We start from the raw sequence: 22,223 nt of genomic DNA, 5'->3' as shown, positions 1-22,223 counted from the left end.
GCCCAGTAAGTAATCACTGTGTTCAAGTTTCACTGTTATAAGAGGAGCAGCAATGTGGATTATGGAGGGATCAATGGGCGGACATCTTACCATTGCATAGCTTCATCAGTCTTTGCTACATCACGTTAACACAGACAATTTAAATACAACTTACTGTCTTATGTCACGATGAATAAACCAATATGAACTAAATGTTGTTTGTAATTCTTAAAAAATACATGCAAAGGCCTTTGACACATGGCCTGAGGAAATTCAATGTCACTTCTAGAATCAAGTCTTTTAGTATCTTCCACATATCCCGCTTTGCACACTGATGCTACAAATAGAATGAAACCTCAATACTTCAACTGTTTTGCTCTAACCGCTGGGTAAATTTTAATAGTTAAAATTATATAGTTACATCTTCGATTATTTAGTACTTCATTTTTGTTTAAAGACACAAGCTTTAAAAAGAGATCCTGAAATTCCTCATAAAATGCTGTGAATGCAAACTACTCTTCGTGTATTCAGCTGCTAGTTAGAAGGAGCTGTATGCCGGCCTGTTTTCAATGGTACCCTGTGAAGTACCTATGATCTCAAAGAGGACCCAAAAACAGCACTGTTGGTATAGATAGTATTGCGAATGAGTATCTAATTCAAAAGTAATTTTCTTAGTAACGATTACCTTCCGAATATTGATTTTTTTGTGACAACCCTGAAGGGATCCTACCTTCCCAAACACAAACATGAGCACGTCGGCAGTGTTTCGGGTAGGTCTCAAAATTTGTGGCCATCTGAACTTATAAAAGTCTAATAAAAATAGTGCTTACGGTGTTCCTTTCTTCAGTTTAAATTCCCCACAATCAAATTAGGACATACTGGTTAGTAAAATGTGCAAAGACCCAAATAACTTCTCTAAAATCAGTCTGATCCAGGGTGGAATTTGGCCTTTGCTTAAAGAAAAGCTACTCCACTTTATATTATATTAAATAAACAGAAACAGCCACTGTGGGGAAAAACATTACATTTACAGAAAATTAGAATATTAACCTTTGGTTTAAGTTAGTGAGCTGATAACCAGCTTTATGTGACCTTTTATCCTGATGATGGTAAGTGATGATGAAAAGTGCCCTGGGTATGTTGAACTTTCCCTGTAGTATAGGGCCCTGCTCTCAATGGGCATGTATTGCTGCATTTGTTTTCCCCTAGGTGGTAGAGCAGGTCACCTACTATTCGGAAGGTTGGTGGCTAGACCAGTCTGTGTGCTAAATATCAGTGGGCAAGAGTCTAACCCCAAGTTGCTCTTCCATGAATCAACTGGAGTATGAATGCGTGTGTGTGTTACAAAGCACTTATGTAGAAAGAGCATAAAAAAACAAAAACAAAACATTGCTCGTGTGAATGAGGCAAGTTGTGTAAAGCGCTTTGAGCGCTCAGAGTAGAAAAGCACTGTAAAAGTACCGGTCCATTTAAATGTATTCTTTTTTGTATTCGGTGTTTGGCCTGTATTTCAAGTGCATCTCTAAATCTTAACATACACACAAAAAGACAAACAAACAACTCCCAATTTAAACGGTTTTATTAATCCAAAAGTGTAGAATTTATGCCACCAGAGCAGAAGCTGTAGAGGACTCACTGTAAACAGAAAGGGGAAAAAAACATTAGTAAACAAAAACCTTTGACTTAAAAACAAAAACCCATTAAATCTTTTTTTTAGGGGAACAAGTATAACCATCTCTTTCCTATTACTCACTCATGATTTTTACTTTGTTGTAATTATTTCTTTATATTCAAAATTAAGTTCATGTTGGCCACATAAATTACAACATGCTTAAAACGCCACATGTGCAAACCTACAAAACTACAGCTGAATAAAAAGGACCAAGTTGTCTTTTTAGAACATCAATGTGTCCATCCACACTAAACCACACATGTACACAAATAGTTTCACTGTGTGAAGGGGACTGGCAGAGACTGCACCAAGTAGCTGCTCTGCTAATTTACCTCCAGTTTTTCTCTAGCACAACAGAAATATCAATACTCCTAATAAACAATGAGGAGCATGACAATGAATTGTGCACTTCCATGTATACACTTAGTGAACATTACAATACAGTTAAACGATTAGTGTTGTAATAAAAACTACCATTTGTGACAATTTTTTTGATAACAAACAGGTAACCGACTTGCAAAAATTTAATTTTCCGATCCAAATAACAAGAAAAGCATCTCAAAAGCATCACAGATACATACTACTTCCAGTTGGGGGCCAGTACTCTCTTGGTCTTGTAGTAACGGGCCAGCCTGTGGATCCTGCTCTCAATGAGAATCAGGCGGAACTTGGCATCCTTGTCCTGCAAATATAACAACAACGTGTTGCATTCAATTCCCATTATATTTTAAATTGCTTGCATTCCAAAGAATAAAAATCCTTTAAACTGTTGATGACAACATCAAAATTACATTTTTAATTTTACATGGAAAACAAACTTATCTTCCAAGTTATGCTATAGGATCTTGTTCCAGGTCATTGGCCTAGCTTTGCTGTACCTTTCTGTTTCTCTCCAGGTGCTTCCTGACCGCCACAGCCTTCTTGATGAGGTGGTACAGATCCTCTGGCAGGTCAGGGGCCAGACCCTTGGACTTGAGGATCCTCAGAATTTTGTTGCCAGTGACAAAACGTACTTGGGCAACACCGTGGGAGTCCCTCAGAATAACACCTAGAAAGGTTTATAGACATGATAAAACTGAAACAGGCATGGGATTTTGCCAACAAATTAAGTTTTGCATAAATCTGCCAAAACAGTCTTAAAACAGATTTTAAAAATTCCAGAGAAATGAAGACTGCATATTGATTCAAAAGCAAAACTAAAAAATTTTCAAAGTGAGTAAATTGTGTTTCCTGGATTTATGTAACACAAGTGGCATCTGGCTAATGTAATTTTCCTAAACAGAGAAAGAGTTGAAGTTTTCTCTGAATGGCATCACATTTTTTTGTCACTGATGACAAGTCATTTTATTCAATGATTGTTTGCACAGTAAGATAAGTTGGCAATAATCTTTGTAGGACTTTTCCAAACGTTTTGATTTGACATGAGTTTCTGTGGACCCTTGAGGCCTGTAGCTATCAGTCAATAGGAAAATGTATACCTGCTCCATCTCGTCTTTACTTTACTCACAATACAGACAATCTATCCTAATTTGTAAATATCAGAGAAAACAACATACACTTCTTATTGTATTATAATGGCTTAGAATGACAGTGTAAAAACTTAAGACTAGACAGTGTGTAATACATCTGGTTTACATTGCACTGAAGCTCAGAGGACAAAGAACAACAAGAACATGATAACAGCAACCCCAACGTTTACAATTATGAGAAATTCTGAATTAAAAATTACTGCAGAAATTTAGCATAATGGTATCAACATCATGGTCAGCCAAATATCTGGAAGGGCATCTAGCACAAGTAATGTGCAGCCAAACGTTTTTAAACTGCTCAGCAATATCTGAGTCTGCCAAAAGTTGTGAACTGAACTGTGGTGATCTTCAATTATTATAGTCATGTCATGTAATTGGGGCAGGGATAGCTCAGTAGGTAAAGTGGTCGCCCCATGATCGGAAGGTCGGCGGTTCGAATCCACTTAACGGCTACCCTGAGGTACCCCTGAGCAAGGTACCGTCCCTACACACTGCTCCCCGGGCGCCTGCTTAGTGGGCTGCCCACTGCTTCACTGAGTGAATGGGTCAAATGCAGAGAAAAACAAGTAATTTCCCCATGGGGATCAATAAAGTATCCATTATTATTATTATTATTATTATTAATTAATCTCAACATTTGCATGTTGCAGGGAAGAAAACCTAAACTAGCACTTACCAATCTGGGAAGGAGTCAGACCCTTCTTGGCCAGCTTGAAGATCTGCTCTTTGACATCATCAGATGTGAGCTTCAGCCACTACAAAAATGGGGGACGGTATTAAAATAAAGGACGCGTGTTCAAAAAATGTGCAATAATCACTTCGCTTTAGCGAAATATAATGAATGTGTACTCACAGTGGGAACACTGCGCCTGTAAGGCAGAGCTGACTGGGACAAGCCCTTTCTGTAAGCGAGAAACAAAATCCCGTTAGTAGTGAGAACTTGACAGTTTGGTCAGAACAACGCAAAAACTATCGTCAAGTCAACAGGGGAAAAAACGTTAGGCCGGGTTATGCTCGCTTCATACTAGTGCTGGCTTACCGATCATGAATCTTAACTAAATGATCAGTTCACAGTAAATTAACTTTATCAGTAAGAAGAAACACGCGTGACTTAAACTTTGCAAGTTATACATTTATATGCAACATGATGTACAACTCGGGGAGTTAAAATCGTTTCGATGCGCAAATGTGCTAACTTGGCTACCACAAGCTAGCTAAAGGAGGATGTCGACTGACTGTGTGCATGTAAGTCAATTTCTCACTTTTAGGTTGAATCCCAGATTTCATTTTTGACCCCAGTCAGCCACAACATGTTTAGAAACTATCTCCTGCAAACAAAACCAGTCTACAGAAGGAAAATACCAACTTTAAAAGACAAAAAGAGAGCTCACCCGGGAGCGTGCATGCGACCCATGATGGCGGTAGAGGAAGAGAGGCCGCACACGCGACAGAAAATGGTATTTTGCGCCTGCGTCGGAAATGACGCAATGACGTAGACCGGAGTTTTGTTGACGCTACCTGACGTCAACAAAACTACCCTAGCTCAGCTTTTTAGTATCTCCCTCATTCTTCTTCAGTCTGACTGAATACTTGAGTTTGTAATAGCTGAACAACGATACCTTGTAAAGGACGCTAATTTTTATCACACTGAAACCGCTTTAGTTAGCGCCATTTTTTCTCAATTGAAGAAACTGGCCACTGACATGTGAGCGGAATTTGTGGGACACCAAGCTCAATATACATTGTGGAGGTAAACACAGACAGTGGTCCACCGCAACATACGATTTTTTCGTAAAATAGCTTCTCTTCATATCTGCAGAAATTAAGGTATTTCTCATCCAGCTGTAGTGTTATGTAGTACTGTGCAAAAATAAAACGGGAAATGGGAGCAGTAATTTAATGAAACGAGGGAACACACATGGAAATCCAGAATATAAGGCTGAAATAGAGTCTGTACAATTTCAAAGAGTATTTGTTGATCTATTCTTCACGGCAGCCTGAACTCTTGAGCAAGCTTTCTTGTAAATTCAAATATCTTCAGAAATAACTCCAGGCCTCTTGAAGGACACATCCTTTGGAATTTAACTGCCTTTTGTTCTGTTCTCTGTGAAGATGATCCCTGCTTCAATAACATTGAGATCTGAGTGCTGTGGAAATGCGAATGCCAGTCCATGACCAATGGATTGGAAGTGTGTTAGGGATCATTATGTTGAAAATGATGCTGTTGCCAATCAGATGATTTTCAGCTGGTATTACATGGTGGATGAAAGCCCCCACAATGTTTTAGAAATGGGTCACTGTTGTAACTCTTTTCTGACCTTCTCCATAAATAATGACAATGACTTAAACCAGTCATTTGAATTTAGATTCAACACACAAAGACCTTTTGCCACTGATTTTCAGTGCAGTTTGTAATTTGCAATACTTTCCCTTCATTTCTCTTAATGGCTGTAAACCCTTACATTGAAACCATTTCTCAAGAAAACAGATGTACTCCCAGATTCTTTATCAGTTATTAGATTATTTCTTTTCTTTCCAGTTTAAAGAATACCGTTTACAGATGTTTATCTGCACGTTTCCAGGTTTTCTCAAAGTATCCATAACCATGACAAGATATGCCAAGTTTCTGGTTAATAGTCCTTTAGGAATCAGCTTGTTGGAGGAAAAATACTATTTTACGCCTGTCAAACTGAGTGATCTTTGGCAATTTGCATACATTCAAATGAAGTAAAGTGAGCAAAATACATGCAAATAAGACGATGGAAAATTGGTTCTTGTTCAATATGTAGATACCATACTGGTTTCCATTTTTATGCTTGAATGACTCACAGGTCAGAGTTAAGTAGCTTAAACACAAAAATTCTCAGAAGATGGTTGGGTACAAAGACTGAATTCAAATTGAGGGAAAGAGCAGGCAACATCCAAATAAAAACTTGAAAAAGCCACTCAGGAAGCCTGAAGAATTATTGTTCAAGAACAATTAAAGAAAAAATATATAATAGAAAGGTCTCTTGGGAGCAAAATATAAAGAAATTAGGGGGTAGCTCAAGACATTTGCACAGTACTGTACCTAACTTGCGGGCAAAAAAATTGAAACAATAGAATCAGTAAGCAGGTTTGTGTAATCTACCTTCAAACAAATTTCACACAAAGACCACAATTTTGACACATACGTTCCAAAAACATTTAATTTGCTTTAAGAAAGAAGGATTACAGTACACACTGATCCATTCAGGCAAGAGGTCACCAATTAGGAATAAATAACTGGCCATGTTAATACAAACTATGCTTCCTTTCTTTGTACAGCTGCTAAAAGAACAAATGAAGCCACTAATAATCATAACATGACGTTGTCTTGTGGATCTCTAAAAAACTTTTTAGAAACATTTATCTTAATTTCTTTATTAAACATTAACAACAACTTTAGATTCATAGTTAGGCAAGTAGAGAAGAAAGCAGCTAATCTCATGCTCACGATTCCTGTTCCCTTTTTGTGAAGACGTTTTAAGGTAAAGTTGTCCTTTCAGTATCTGATTTGTGTCGTTTTGCCAAAGCATTCCCTCAACTAAATGTCACAAAACCTGACTTGTTCTGGACTTCACTGGCAGCTATTACCATCCAGTGACTCATGGCATTGTTACACCAGTATTAGGCACTAGGGGTGAGTGTGGCATTGCTGCCCAAAGGTGAAACAGCCTCAGGTCCAGACTCCAGAAGTAACTCAGTTCCTGACTTGTGGTTTTGAACCACCTGAAGAACGCACCAAACAGACTACCAATCAGTGTCTTCAAACAATCATAATCTTCAACCCGAGCAAGTATAAAAGCATGTTCTGAAGCTTATTATACAAATTCCCCTTTTAAGGTGTGCTGTGTGAAAACAGTCAAGTAATACCACGAGTGAAAGACCTAGTATTGTGCATTTAGTGGCATTCCACTGTCACAAAAAAGGTTGCACTCCCACACTTAGACCTGCTGTGGAAGAACTACTGATATAGCTTTATAGAATATAGATTTTTCTTTAATAAGGACATCACATTGTTAATAAAATATAACCTGTAATAAGGCCATGTTGAGCGTGAGCACAAACAAAGGCACCTTGATGAAAGTGTGGTTTGATTTACTGTCCTTTTCATTACTTTTGGCACATTTTTGGGGAATATTAAGGTCATGGTTGATTTCCTGGCGCTCTGCTCTAACCCAGAGGTATCTGCTACAAAGCAGGAAACCCTGATGCCTCCTATTTGTCTATATAGAAAATAAACAAGGAAAATGTCAAAACAAGCCCCTTTTCTATTACTTAAAAAATAAATGTGTCAGCCTATATATACTCTTCTGAAAGTAAGCCGTTTTGGTCCTCTAATATCAAAATGTACAAAACGTTACAGCTCTTTGTTACACTTTAGGAAAACTGAGACAAAAGGAGGAGATTGTTTGTCACAAAAACAATCTTGATTAGCTGTAGAGGGAAGAAAAAAGAAATGGTGAAGAATGAAGACCAGGCTCCCCCGTTTGAAGATTTGTGAATTAGCCCGAACGATCGCCCTTTGAGGGCACGTCTGAAGGAGTTTTTCACACATTCACGTCATATGGGAATAACCTCAGTGGCAACATAATTACATGCAACCTCATGGTAAAATTCAGCAGAATGTTGTTGCTCGTGGTATATGTTTGTCAGCAATGAGAACATAAGTATTCTTCTTATGAAATCTTAAGAATACTAATTACAACACAATTCATGTGGAAGAAATAGTTAATTTGGTTTAATAGATTTGAAAGTAAAATATTGCAGATTATTACTGAACGATCTGAATGGTAGGAAATTCATCCATAAAAGAAAAGAAGGAAAAGAAAGAGCAGTGCTGAAGTGAACTGAAAGCTGAGGTGACCACCATTTTCAAGTAAGCATCTGCTGCATTTCCCATATGATTTGAATGCAGCGCTGTTTTTTGTTTGTTTTTTGCTTGAAGAGGCAGAGTCAGAACTGTTGCTTCGGCAGAGGGAGGTGGGCAGGGGTTAGAAGTATGGAACGGCCGTTAGTTTGTACCACTTGACCGTCTCGTTGCTGAGGTCAAAGTCTTTGAGCCTGAGCGTAATGCCACCCAGGAAGTAGTTCTCACGCAGCGACTCAGCACTGAGCACGCTCAGCTGCAGCTCCCGAAGGCCCAGAGTTTCTTTGCTGTAGCCGCTGTACACCAGCTGTGGAAGAAGAGAATGGAAAAGTTAGCAAAGTGAGTGTCTTTAGGCAGCTGACCATGAAGTTCTTGGATTTCAGTACCTCAGTAGAACATCTTCATATCAAAAATAAATCTGTAAATATCAAAATAGTCTAACATTTTTACGATCATGGTTCTTAACAATGCCATACTAGATAATAAATATAGCTTATAGTATTTCCTAACCATCTCATTGAAGGTAGGATTCCTGGTTTTCCTTGAGATCTTTGTCTTGCGTTTGGAAGTCTTGTGTGGATCTGGAAGCAGGTAAGTCTTCACATACGGGTTGGGATCTGTTCCATCTTCAGAAACCTGACAGGAAAGAGACGGGTTAATTGTATGACAACAGAGAGAAATAGAAAAAGAATGAAATGACATGAACGGATCAAAACAGTATTTTAAAATATATATTTAATTCTTGAAGCCTACCAGGTCTCTGATGTGCATGACCATGATGAATAGAGTACTATTCCTGTAGGAGATTGACAGCTTCACTTCTCCTTCCACCCGACCAGAAGTGGGACTCAGTGGAGGCTCTGCAACAGTCACACGCCACACATAACTCTCATGAATCTGGATGCATGCAAATGCATTTTAAAATGCATATGCATTTTAAATTTTTATTCAATGAACCATTAAATATTTTTGCCTACAAACTCAGAGTGACTTGACAAACTGGTAAATTACTTGTCGATATTTATAAACAGTACATGGCTTAATGATAGCACAGTAATGAAAGCAAAAGCACAAACAGTGTCAAGAAAATGACAAACAGTAAATGGAAATGAAAAGTGATGGTATTTACCAGGTGCTTTGGCCATGGCATCCACACCTTCTGTCTTGTCATCCCGCGCAATTGGATGAAAGAATGTGTAGATCAGGTCACACTAGAAGAAGACCAGAAAGACTGAAAATCTATTCCTGATTACTATCATTCCAGTATACGGAGTGTGTTTGTTTGTGTGTGTGCATACCTGGGTAACCTCTGTGGAGCTTCTCATCAGGTTGTGGACATAGTTATTGAGCTCCAGCTTCCTCTTGGCTGCTACTTCTTTAATTTGGCTTCGGCCAAGCACCATTTTGCTGGGGAAACTAGAGAAAAAGAGAAGCAAGGTATGATTAGCCGATCTACTTTACAGAATCTGATGTAACACTTAGACCGGCAGTCACAACACTGATTACAAAAACAAAACAAAACACCAATTCATTATTAGGCTTACAGCAGGATGGCATTTTGGGAGTGTTAGCGAAGATTGCATCATCTCCAAAACATGATAATTAACTGGCCAGTTCACTATCTTACAGGTTTTAATTAGATTGATGACATTGTTGGATGATAAGGGAGTAAGCGGGTGGTGACAAAACTACCTTGGCAGCTTCCAGAGAGGGAAGAGGATAGTCAGTTTATTGTGGAGCTCTTGAAACTCGTCAAAAGTGCGGAAGACAAACTGTGGCTCATTCTGACCTTCCCTCAGGAGTCTCACCACATAGATCTGCACAGAGCGGAGAAACAGCCAGTTTACAGTTTGGGCAAAATCCAGTATGAGACGAAAAAGGAAAATCGAAAACAAAATGAGACTTCACTGGTGCTCACATAGTGCTTGTCTGGGTTATATCTCTTCTGAAAGGAGAAGATGGAGGCGTGGACGATGCGTCCCTCTTGTTTCAGAGTATATGTCTTCGGGGAGAAAGAGAGGATTGGCTCGTCATTGGCCGGCAGACCAGAGAATCGTAGCTGGGCAAGGTTGTGGATGAAGAAGTTGAACTTGGTGGCCACACTTCCTAGACTGGACTCTATGAGCCTGGGACAGTTAGAAAATAAGGGGAGGAAATCTGCATTAGATCAGGTGAAAATGAAACTAAATATTTAACATGCCAAAGACACAATTTTTAACTATGCTCCCTTGACCTTTGGCTATGTGAAGAAATAAACATTCAAAGCACATTTCCAGTTTCAATCCAGTCTGACTGGTCTTTCAAAAAACAAGCATGCCTTGTTCTGGTTGTACTTTTGTTGTGTTGTTGCATAGCGAGATAGCAGCTATTCCTGTTTTGCTCCTAATCATGTACTGCCACCTGGTGGACTTTTAGTATCTGACATCATAAACTGTACACTAAAGTATATCTTGCTACAAAACCTGCCACGTAGAGTGGAATGAATCAGAGAAAAGTATTAAAGTTGAACAAAAATGTGCTAAAACCCCCCCCCCCAAACAATAAACATGTCAAAATGTTTTTAGTTTTGTTTTTTGGACTGGAGGAGAAAGATGTTAATACATTTACCTGGTAAAGAAGATGGTGGCTTCAGCATCTGTGTTGTGTGGCTGCAGTGCATCAAACACATACTTTAAATCTTGAGAGCCGGTCAGCTCTGGGAGACCTGATGACATCATCTACAACAGACAGAGAAACACATGCCTGATATTTGAGGTGAATACCACTTGGTGACTTTTTTTGAGTTATCTGAAGTAGTTTTCTGCATGTTGGCCCACTTATTACTCAGAACTTTCTAACTCTGCTGTGTGTTCAGTTTGGAATATGTGCTTACTGGTGCTGCTTAATTGCACCGACAGGTGTGTCTACTATTTTGTTTGTCCAATGTATAATCAGCGAGGTCAGGCAAAGAATCAGTATAATTCAGTTCAGTTCAGTGACACCAAGACTGTCTCCGTTAGAAATGCAATAAACAGAAGTCTTTTCACTTAAGCAGAGCCTCTAAGTTTATTGCACACAAATTTCTAGGACAGAGAGGCGTTGATTTATTATGAATGCTCTTGGTTTGCATATCTTGTTATTTTGGCTCTTGCAGGTGTAAAAGAAAACAAGGTGACAAAAAGGAGGCCAATACCAGTAATAGGGACAGATGAAGATGTTAAATGGCACAGTCAGCAGTACAAAAGTACAAGAACAAAACTCGTTTTACCATCAATGTGTGTATGAACAGCTAGAGTGCTATGTACTATGCACATGTGTGTATGTACTCGGGCTTGTTTGTTTTGTTTTCTCTCTCACCAGTGACAACAAGTTAAGGAAAAGCCCGGAGTTCTTGCGGATGAGGTTGTAGGCTTGGCAACACAGGTCCACAAACAGCTGGAAGCGGCTGGTGGGCCGCTCGCCTCCGTTAATGACGTACGCCATGTCAGAGGTCAGAACAAACGGAGCTCGGTCTCTGATGGGAAAAAAGGGTGGAGACAAGATTTGACATCAGCTTCTCATAAAAGAGCAAAAAGTTTTTCATCACTTGTTTAAACCTCTGGGAAAACATGGCCTAAATTGACATCCTCCCTCACGTAAAACACTAAAAAAGGAGTATGTATGAATTAATACATAAATAAATAAATGAATGTATAAACATTTCAGCAAGAAAATGTTCCAAGGCCAAAAATAGAAGAGTGTAGTTGTAACAGAGCCAACCTGGACACTGTGTGAAAATCTCAGTTAAGAATCAGGTCATGACTGAAAACACACATTAATCTTACTGTGCTCAAAGTCATTATCCTCTGCTCCTGAAATACAGTCACCCACAAAGGAATTGTGGGGCCTTTGAGCACAGGGATGTACTCTAATATCTTACTATGCACAAAGTCTTCGGTGGGGTAGGTATATAATTTTTCGGGATTTGTTTGTTTTTTCACCTCATTTTGGGTGCTTGACATACCTTTCATCCATAAAAGTGAAGATCACACTTTTTAAATTGTTTGTGACAACTTAACACATTAGTTCTAAAGGCACTCAAAACAAACAACAACCAAAAAACACCTGTGTGCTGTGGGAGTCCCCTGGGAACTACGAGGGTTGTAAATCAATCATATCACTACGGCACACCTTCAAAACTTGATAGCGCGACAAAGCATCCTTTATCTATAGCAATTTCACACTTGCATCCATGATACATGTGAGATTTGATCATCACCTCTTGAAGCTGCCAAACATCTGGGCATGGCCCAGGAATTTGCCAAAGTCGATGTGAAACATGTGACCAGTGGAGCGCAGCATGATATTATCATTATGACGATCACAGATGCCAAGCACGTAGGTTGCAACACAGCATCCAGCACAAGAGTAGATGAAGTTCTCCGAAGCCTAAAGGAGAGGAGAAAAGGGTATTTTAAGCATGGCTAAATAAAGCGAGTACTGCAATGAAATTTAAAAAAAAAAAAAAAGGTTGCATGTTTGGATTAAGGATTCACATTTATAAGGGTCAAAGGTCAAACAGACTAACAAGTGCTTTAAATTTCATGAGAATATGTATCACCTTCTCATACTCATCCTCAGCGGGGTTGTACTTGCGAAGCCATTCTGCCAGTGGTTTGTCCTTAAAAGATCCTGTCACGCCGTACTCCACCTGGATCTTTCTGAGGGTGTCAGAAGAAGGCACCAACTCTACCATACCTACACAACAGCAAATCTTTTATTAACACTACACTGGCTATATAGTATATTTAACTGTAAATGTGGTAATTGGTTTACTCAACAAATTAGCTACATGGCAGGAATGCTTTCTAATAATGCTAGGAGCAATTTCAGATTAAACAGACAAAAAGGTGTAGGAGTATTTTTAGTACACATGTGTGCTTGGTTTGTAAATGGATATTTAAAGCCGACTGACGGGAGTGTGTCTTTATGTGCTTGTCTGTTACCTTTGTCCTTGCCAGTGGAGATGCATTTGAAATTTACAATGCGGAGGTCTAGACCCTCCTGCAGCCAGATTCGGTCCATGATGCGAATCATCTGCAGAGCCAGCATGTCCTGCCTCAGGTCTTCTCCGACCTGATGCATGCAGGTAGATCAAGAGAGAGCTAGTTTATACACACATAGGGAATCTTTTCTACTCTGTGCAATAAGTCTTTACAAAATTTGTCAATCAGAGAATCCTTAGCACTCCATTTTTTAGTTCAGTATAGTATTTATTTAAATACCTTGCACTGTTTCTTACAGTAAGCACACTATACACAAGAGTAATTACATATTATTTTTACCCATTTTTATTTTATTGAGGCACTTTAATTATCAAATCATTTGTTTTGTTATTCTTTTTCTGTTGAGATATTTAATTTTTTAAAAATACATTATTTTGTTTTTTTATTAAGCCACTTCATTTTGCATTTGTTGTTTGAGTAAACTGTATCTATCAATTACTGGCTGGTTTAAACTTCAGCCACCAGGGGGTGCAGTGTTCATATCAAGACTATGTAAACAGTTACAACATGTTTGTGTGCTACTGTGGGCTCCACTCATAAAACATGGAAACATGCATGAAAGACACACTCGAACCTGTTCTCAGGCGTTGTTTGACTTGCTGATCAGTGTACTCATTTTCAGCATTTTACATTGGGCGTGTGTGATTGTGTGTCTGCGCATACACTACCTTGAACATAACATTGATCTCTTCTCCCAAGGGGTCGGCGTTGACCAATGCCAGTTTGAGGGGAACAGCGTTGGAGTTGAAGAAGGAACAGGCCTACACACAAACAGCAATATCCTCTGCATTACATCACACTGTTATGTTGTCTTCCGAGACACATCCCAAAGTGATTTAGTGATTAGTGATTTCTCTACGGTTTTGATTTATTCGAGGATGTTTTTAAACCTGCATGTTACTCGGAAAAGACAGCCTGTGAACATTTAGCATTTTCTGAAATGTTATCATCCAGTAACTTCAGCAGGATAAACAAAGTAAGGACTTTGAATAATGTAAAGACACTTATATATTAATTTTTTTTAAATTGTGAAAAATCATGCCTGCATAAATCATACAAGCTATATAAAAGGTACAGCAAGGTTTTGATTAAGGCTCACAGGATGGGGGCTCACACTGGCAGCTGTCATTTTTGTCGTGGTTTGTAGTTGATACCATAAGAGAAAGTAGCTGTAGCATTTCTTAATACAAGCTACATTTACCAGTGCTAGAAAGCTTTATTGTGCAGTGGTTGGTGGAAGAGAGTGGCTACAATTAGTCCGGTTCAGGACTTCTTCATCAAATCATAATGTGCACAGTAGTACATTTTGTCCTTTTTGCATTCAAGAGGACAGAAAATGTTAACAAAGACCAAACTTTGAGAGCCATGGATGTAAAACTTAATATAAATTTATATTTAATTGCAAATTAACTTATAGCTGGCAAAGCTGAAAGCTAAAATGTGCAGATGGAGGCAGGCAGCATGAGTCACCAAATGTAATCCTTTGTGTCTCATCTCTCACAATTCCCATTGTGCCAAGCAGTGATCCTCCTCTTACTTAGAAGAGTACAGCATTTACAGAAGTATAAATACATCATTTAGGGGATCTCATTAACCATGATAACCATCTCTGTAATATTTTGGAACATTTGTTCACATGCTTTATATTTTGTTCAAGTTGTAACTTAAGAAGCTCATTTCTTCAATTGTTTGAACTGAAACATTTACAGCAGCAAAATTCAGTTGAGGTTTTCTTCTATTCCTGCTCTGTGGTTGGTTCCATTAAACGATTATTTTATTTATTCTCTACACTTGATAATTTTGTCATCAGATATAGTCAGTATAGTGTAAAAGGTCTGCTGAGCTGGATACAATTTTAAACAACGCATAGTTAATGCATAGAGCGCAATCCTTTTTCTTCAGGTACAGCTAATGGTTTCAGATAATTGTTTAACTGTGTTTGTGTGTGTTACCTTAATGTTTAGCTCCTTTGCCACCAGACTGGGGCTGAGGGGCAGTCGGCAGCTGTTCCTCTGAAAGAAGTTCTGAATGTTTTCAAGGCCCTCCTGGAGTGCAACCTAACAAACGCAAACATGCAGATAGGTAAATACACATACACGTTTAGAAAGGACATTCTACATGGCCTTTAACACACGCACGAACACACATGTGCACATGCTAACCTGTCGTGTAGATCCACCAGCCTGTCGGACCCTCTCAGCAACGGCTCCCAGCAGCGTGACCAAGTGAGTCTGCTTCTCCAGCTCTGCCCTCAGCCTGGCTCCGCACAGACACAGCAGGACACCCAGCACCCGCTCATAGCGCTGTCCCCAGGTGGAATCTTGCACAGCATCCTTTAGCAGCCTGCAACCATTGTAGATATGGTGATGACCACTTTTTAAAATACATTTTCTTCACATCTATCACATGATTTCTCATATACATGTTCTTAAAGTCTTTAGGATTGTAATTTTTATTTATTTTTTGGCTGTACACTTACCAATAGAGGTAGTGTGCTATGTTTATGTTGCCTTGTGCTCTGGACAGCAAGAACATGACGAGGGCGTTTTTTAGGTGACACTCAAACTTTATTGCCTGGTGGGCATATGAGGAAACAAAAAACAGACTTTGAATTTTAACTGAAGGAATTGTGAGTGAGCACATGAGAAAAAGAATTTTAATAAAGAGGGAATAAATAGATTTAAAGTGGATGTAAAGCACATATTTTAGTGCAGACCTTTGTACATATAGCTATACCTGTACGAGCTGTGGCAGGTAGTCAGCCAGCTGATCATCGCTGCTCTTCTCAATCCAACTAACAGCCACGCTTCTCACCTCAGTATCTGCAAACCTACACAAACATACATTACAATGAGAGATGGGAGACAACGCACACATTCTATCCTCCTTTATATAAGTAAGGAATTTTTGTATTTGTAAAAATCTGTGTGTGTCTAAGTACTGAGCTCACGCCGTACTTTGAGTCAAGTAGCTCCAGCGCTGTTACGGGGGGCAGGGTGGGCCAGTGGTGCAGCAGGGAGTGAATATGAGCCATGCTGGCCCAGTCCCAGCTGGGCGCACTGGCCAGTACCTTAGGGAGGCTGCTGGGGTGGTCCCTCCGACAGTGGAGCCTATGGTCCCACAGCAGCTGGTGGTCTGCTCGCTTCAGCCTGGGGACAAAGGAGGAGGGGGGGGGGGGGATATGTCTAAATGCTGTTTACATAAAATTAAAAGAAAGACTTCAACTCAAAAGTTTTTGAGTTACACACGTGTTTAAAAAGATTTGGTCATGACATCTCAAAACTCAGAAATCTCAAAATTATTAAAGACTCAAAAGTGATATTTAAAACAGAGACTGGGCCCTTTCAGCAGAATCCTACATAATGCAAAGCGAGCAATAAAATCTCTATAGTTGCAATGCACGTTTAAACAGGAAACTGAACACAAATTGGAAGGACTTCCTCCTTTTATGGTTACATATCTGTCGCATGTTTCACTAAGGTCGACTGCTAGTCCCTGAAAGACAACTAAATCACTTTTTGATGCTCTGCTTTAAACCCAAATCCTGGAGATTACTCCCCCCCTCCCCCCCTGACCCCTCAAATAAAAAACTCCAACTTGTACCTGACCCCGACCTTCCAGTAGTAAATAACAATTAAACTGCCTGCTTCAGGGAGTAAAGGAGTGTTGCACACACAAAAAAGACAGCTCCCGCTAAATAAGCACTGATGTGGCTCCACAAGCCCTGTGTCCACAGAGGCTACAGAAATGAATGGACAGGACAGCAAACAGGCGGTGAGAGCCCAGTGAGAGAGAGCTCTGCGTTAAAGTGCCGGTTGAGTCTCGCGGATGTTGGCAGCGTGGAGAGGAGATTTGGCTGGCAGCAGGCATAAGAGAGCATTTAACTGGGCCCGTAGCAGCTGGATGAACACAGACACGCTGGAGCAGACAACAGAGAGGCATGTACTGGGAACTGTGGCTGGCAAAGTCAGCAGCATCTTTTTAAAATCCCTTCTTAAATCTATTAAGTCTAATGGATTTTAGGTGGCCTGAAAGAAAGCCAAAAAGCTGCCTGCTTAATGGGAGACTTAACTAGAAATACTCTTTCTGTGCATATCTTTTTAAACTCTCATAACCCCAAGCACTGCAAGTCTAGTACAAGCCTAACTGGCATCAAAAGGGCAACGATTAGAATTTGAAAGCGTATACATTAAATTTGATGAGGTGAATTCTATTACAAAGACTGCCTTACACATCCTATTTATAAGCTTTAGAGTCATTTATCCATTTGCATGAAAAGAAAAAAAAAAACAAGGAAAAAATTAATAAAAAGAATATTGGGTTTTGTTGGATTTTGGACATATGAAGACAAAATAATTACAAAAATTGAGAAGTTATTAAATGCAGTAGTTGCTTTGAGCCTCTTGAATAACATCTGTTACGTGCATCAGGCTGAGTAACTCCAAGACTCGCTCTCTAGTGGTTTTAACTGATATCAGTGCTTTTATTTGACACCGCAAAATGCTGATACATTAACTGTTAAATACTTCTGAATTCTGCATTACAATCTTTCCCTTATACTTTAGAAAAACACAGGGAATAATCTCCTACCCAAAATTGGAAGCTCGGCTGCAAATTTTCTCCAGTTTTCGTCGGAGGTCAGGGTCCAGCTCCTCCAGTGTGTGGGGCTCAGGGCTGGGGGCTTCTTTGGGTCCAACATACAAAACATCCACTGGTGAGTTGGGGAAGTTCACCTGAAGGTAACAAAAAAACACCAGAGCAGGGCTCAGTTTATTAATAGGACTAAATTTTTAAGCGGAAAGAAATTTTGAATCAAGGTGTACAGCAACCTCACATATTTCTGCAGAGGAACTTGCACACCAGTATCTACTTGTCTTTTAAAGATATTCTCAACAAGCAAAAGCTGAAGATGTCTGCAATCACCAGGAAAGCTACAAAGTGTCTGTTGATGTTTAGGGGTCCAATACTTTAGGCAGTCATTGCCGGCAACAGATTTTCTACTAAACGTGATGATCCTGTTTGACTTAAAATGTGTCCAGTTGGTTGTAAACAACTACAGATGTACTATATGTTAATCCAACACACTGTTCTTTGTATTTGATGTAAAATGACTTAGTTCAGCATCATGAACAGCAGTGCTAATACCAATCATATGCAATCATGTTTCCAAAGAACATTTGTGATAAAAAAAAGATAAAATAAATAAGATGTAATGATTTGCACTACAAAGAAAATACATCAAAAATGGAAACTTAAAAAAAAAAAAAGAAAAAAGATAGTTGGGAAGAAGTCTGCACTAATGTTGTTGCCAACCTGCAGTACGATTCTTTCTGTTGGTACCCTCTTGCGGCTGCCTGCAGAGCTGGCAGCAGCGGCTGCTCCCTGGGCAGACGTCCACAGACACAACAGTCGGGTGCCCCTAGCAAGCACTCTGCAAAAACAGTCGGCAATAAACAACAAGAGCAAGCAATCCTAAGAAGAATGGCAAGAATATAAAGTTTTATGATCCTTTAATGTTAATTTCTGGCTTGCTAATTTTTTTTATATTTTTTGTTTTAGAGATTCAAAAAAGTAAAAGTTCCTTTACTTTCATCGATTACTTTTAGTGATTAAAATAACATGTAATAATACAGAACGTGTGATAACTAATATGAACATACTAGGTAAAATAAGTGAAAAACATTAAAACATAGGTACAGCCTTTACCGGCTGCTCTTCTTTCCTCACCGTCTGAAATCAAAGAGTGGCATTGAGACCTTGCCCAGCAGCTCTGGGGCTTTCCTTTGCTTGTTTGAGTCTGGGGAGCCACTGGCATTCTGATTCAGCACCCCAAACAGAGCCAGGCTCAGTATGGACTCCAGTGGGAGCACAGCTACTGCTATGGGGAAATTGATCCTTGGACAGACAAAAAGCAGTGTCAGCAGCATGGACAGACAATAATATTACATTATTGTTTGAAAAAACAGAGAAAGAAAGTGAATTAAGTACACTGAAAAGGAAAGACTTACAGTTCATCCCATTTGATGTGGTAGAAGAAGCTCTTATACGTGCCCACTCTCTTGGACTGGACTGGTTTAAACAAGTTCTTGCCATTGTGGGTGAGGGAACACACCAGGAAGTACTTCTCGTAACTGAAACAACCCCAGAAAACGTGTGGTTATTTGTCCACAACTAACTGCATATTCTACTGAACACAGAAAACATTGGGCAAAACACGGAGTTCTATCTAGTAGAACTCTAGTAGTCTGTTGATGGCATGTTGCTAGAATAAAGGTATAAAAAAAAAAGTCATCCAGTATTTAATTTTTCACACAGGTCTGTTTTCAAAAAGTGATTTCCACACGTACACCAGAGCATGTCTTTTCTACCTAACAGAGAGAATGTAAATTTGAATGGCAATGATTGAAATTGAAGGTGTCGAGTGGATGCCACATGTCCTGTCTCCAACACAATCTAATTGGCGTTTTCAGTAATGACCTTGAGTCTGATGCAGACCATATTCTGTTGTATACTAAATAAATAAAATATACATGTAAAGAAAAGAAAACTGATAATGTATTTTCACTACAATCAGCCTGATCTGCTGCTCAGAGCCATCTGTGCTGGCAGCTCTACCACTAGCTGTGGTGTCTCAATATGCTGGCTTCTACTGACACTCCAGATGGAGGACATGCTAGCAACAACAATGCCAAACGCTCAGCTTCAGTAAGGCAGCACTGGTATAACACCACAACACAAACATACTTAGCCACTAATCTGGGACCAGAAATATTGGAATCACTGTGTCCCTCTGCTATAAATATTTTTGGAGGGATCCTCGGAATAACTGTCACTGCAGCAATGTTTGGTGCTGGCTTAAAACAGCTGCTGGAAGAGGCCAAACCAGAGTAAACAGGCCTGTTATTAGACAGTTCCTCTCTTTATAAAAGGCCTAAACGGATGACCAGAAAATTACTATTGAAGGCACACTGCAACAATCCAAAATGATAGATTAAAAACTCTTCCCGTCTTACTGTCAGGGTTACAGCTCCTTTTTTCTTTGATAAGAGCATACAAATTCTTTTCAGATCTTTAGAGATCCTAACGTGGAGGGGGCTTGTCAGAAACGCCCTGATGCTGTTCACCAATGCGTGACAGAGCTGGGAACAGAAAATTCGGTTCAACTGTGTTCCAGACGCACTGAAACTGGACACTGGCATGGAAAAATAAGACACGGGGAGCAACACCAGTGCCATTTGTTTAGTAGAAGAAAACAAGACATTCTGTGACAGTACAGTTTAAGTGACTACTGCTTATTCTGGCACCAATGAAATATGCTCCTCATTCCTAGCTGCTAAACAAATTGTTACTCTATAACACCACATTTGTTGAATCTTATATTGCTATTTGCTAAAAGAGTATTTATCGCTTCTTTGTTCTTGTAAGCATTGCATGCACCTGCAAAATGAAGCAATTATAACTTCAGATAAGATAAGATAAGATAAGATAAGCTTTATTAGTCCCACACGTGGGAAATTTGTTTCAAACTGCTTTCCACCACCTTCTGTCTTTCTTTGATCTTATCTTGCATAAGTAAAACTGGGTGAAGTGTGGGTGGTACTAATAATGACAAGCAAGTGGGTGATTGTTCATCCATTTGTTCTTACCTAAAAGTTTTAATTATCCTACAGGAAAGAATAAAGTTGTTCAAAACAGCAGCCTTGATAAGGTTTGGTAGAAAATAAAATGTTTTGTTGCAACAAACTTTCAACTTCAGGTTTCATGTGGCTTTCAGCTGTATGCACAAATGACCAGCAACTGGATTATAACAAAGAAAATGCAGATGAAAATGAGAGATCTGTACTTTGTAAAGTGTGACCTACTGTATCAGCAAGCAGGAGTTAGTTTGTTACAAACACCCAAAACATGTAGATTTAATAGGTGTCCCGCATAAATATAATCACCCCACCCAGTATGTTTATATTCAGATCTGCATTCATCCACTGACTGCTTACCTGCTGACCCAGTTGGCTGGTATGCCGTGCAAGGCAAACAGTGTGAACTGAAGGTGGTCTGTGGTGCCAGAAGCTTCTTTGCTTCTCTTCACTTCCACAGCGTCTTCATCGGTAACCTGGGGCAATGGAGGGGAGTGGAAGGAGGAGGATGGAGAGGAGAAGGAGCGCAGGTAGAGCTTGGCCAGGTCATAGATGGCCTGTGTTAGCAACGCCATGCTTTCCTCCACAGGACTGGTGAGACCTGTGGATCCATGTTAGGTCAATATGTTATTAACAATGCATCTACAGCTCACTGTTGCAGTGTATTATAGATGGGAGAGCAAACACAGTACATGATTTTAACTTCATTTTCCTTAGACTGCAAATAATTTGCCAAAATTGTAACACTTTTCAACAAAAGCTGTTTCATCGTAAGGGGTGACAAAGAACTTTGAGCTGAGCTGTTTGAGTCTCACTGTATATTATTTATAGAACTTACCATTTGATGACTGGCCAGATGATGTCAATCCCATCTAGAAAGGAAAGCATGTTGGTCTTAGAAAGGCAAATGAAACTAAGCAATGGTATGAATGAGCTAGCGTGTGTGTGTGTGTGTGTGTGTGAAGGATATATGAAGAACGAACCATGGGTGAGCGTGTCCTGGGTAAATTGACAGAGTGTCTTAGTCTTTTGACTGCCTCTGTGATGGCTTGGGTCTCCACCTCATCTAAAGCACAGCACATGTTCTTTACAGTCTGCACCAGCCGATCCACTGTCTTATACTGGGTACTCTAAACAGAGACACAGAGCAGGTTAGTACAGCAACAAACTTCTGCATGCTAAAATTGCATCATTTAGTAAACATTATTTCGTTCTGGAGAAGGTAGCTCAAACACATCTTGAAGCACTCATCAGCAACATGCCAGTTTTAGGGTTGTATTGTCTCACTCCCCCATTCAGGCTGCATTCAATTAACTCACAACAACAAGCAATGGCTGAAAAACATTTTTGTAGAAAACTGCCTTCCAAGAATGACCTGGTTTACTAACACACATTTCAACAGACACAAAAATGGGCAGGGAATTTGAAAACAATGTTTGGGGTATTTTACGACATTATTAGTTTTTATTAGACTAAACTTTGAATTTTTTTTTT

The 22,223-nt window shown here is 39.5% G+C and overlaps 2 protein-coding genes and 1 non-coding gene across 4 annotated transcripts in view; all 3 read right to left on the bottom strand.

Annotated features, from left to right (window-relative positions):
* Positions 1-1,540: 1,540 nt before the first annotated feature.
* Positions 1,541-4,680, bottom strand: rps13 (ribosomal protein S13). The gene is made up of 6 exons (XM_085282938.1): positions 4,572-4,680; positions 4,034-4,082; positions 3,857-3,935; positions 2,530-2,699; positions 2,233-2,333; positions 1,541-1,614 (listed from the first exon to the last, which is right to left on the bottom strand). The coding sequence occupies exons 1-6, from the start codon at positions 4,592-4,594 to the stop codon at positions 1,581-1,583; spliced, it is 456 nt and encodes a 151-aa protein (XP_085139064.1). The 5' UTR covers positions 4,595-4,680; the 3' UTR covers positions 1,541-1,580.
* LOC146570110 (small nucleolar RNA SNORA19) lies at positions 1,928-2,060 on the bottom strand. The gene has a single exon (XR_014893489.1). It is a non-coding gene; the product is annotated as a small nucleolar RNA SNORA19 (small nucleolar RNA).
* Positions 4,681-6,350: 1,670 nt separating the features above from the next.
* pik3c2a (phosphatidylinositol-4-phosphate 3-kinase, catalytic subunit type 2 alpha) overlaps positions 6,351-22,223 on the bottom strand; it is a 44,933-nt gene continuing 29,060 nt past the window's right edge. For both annotated transcript variants that reach the window (XM_085282936.1, XM_085282937.1), the window contains exons 9-33: positions 21,713-21,859; positions 21,568-21,601; positions 21,090-21,330; positions 19,104-19,226; positions 18,823-18,990; positions 18,409-18,526; positions 17,686-17,828; positions 16,053-16,244; positions 15,832-15,925; positions 15,575-15,669; positions 15,258-15,438; positions 15,048-15,152; positions 13,764-13,856; positions 13,036-13,165; positions 12,651-12,787; positions 12,309-12,478; positions 11,408-11,564; positions 10,679-10,788; positions 9,990-10,197; positions 9,764-9,888; positions 9,370-9,487; positions 9,201-9,282; positions 8,825-8,931; positions 8,582-8,707; positions 6,351-8,378 (exon numbers count right to left, since the gene is read on the bottom strand). In XM_085282936.1, coding sequence (XP_085139062.1) covers positions 8,196-8,378; positions 8,582-8,707; positions 8,825-8,931; positions 9,201-9,282; positions 9,370-9,487; positions 9,764-9,888; positions 9,990-10,197; positions 10,679-10,788; positions 11,408-11,564; positions 12,309-12,478; positions 12,651-12,787; positions 13,036-13,165; positions 13,764-13,856; positions 15,048-15,152; positions 15,258-15,438; positions 15,575-15,669; positions 15,832-15,925; positions 16,053-16,244; positions 17,686-17,828; positions 18,409-18,526; positions 18,823-18,990; positions 19,104-19,226; positions 21,090-21,330; positions 21,568-21,601; positions 21,713-21,859 — 3,387 coding nt within the window. In that variant the 3' untranslated portion in view covers positions 6,351-8,195. The remainder of the gene's footprint in view (positions 8,379-8,581; positions 8,708-8,824; positions 8,932-9,200; positions 9,283-9,369; positions 9,488-9,763; positions 9,889-9,989; positions 10,198-10,678; positions 10,789-11,407; positions 11,565-12,308; positions 12,479-12,650; positions 12,788-13,035; positions 13,166-13,763; positions 13,857-15,047; positions 15,153-15,257; positions 15,439-15,574; positions 15,670-15,831; positions 15,926-16,052; positions 16,245-17,685; positions 17,829-18,408; positions 18,527-18,822; positions 18,991-19,103; positions 19,227-21,089; positions 21,331-21,567; positions 21,602-21,712; positions 21,860-22,223) is intronic.

The sequence above is a fragment of the Mchenga conophoros genome, linkage group LG7, assembly GCF_057382185.1.
Source record: "Mchenga conophoros isolate Kocher_MC1m ecotype Shallow Benthic linkage group LG7, M_conophoros_male_GT1.1, whole genome shotgun sequence".
Lineage (NCBI taxonomy): Eukaryota > Metazoa > Chordata > Actinopteri > Cichliformes > Cichlidae > Mchenga > Mchenga conophoros.
The sequence above is the reverse complement of the archived record's forward strand: the minus strand, read 5'-3'. Positions and strand labels throughout refer to the sequence as shown.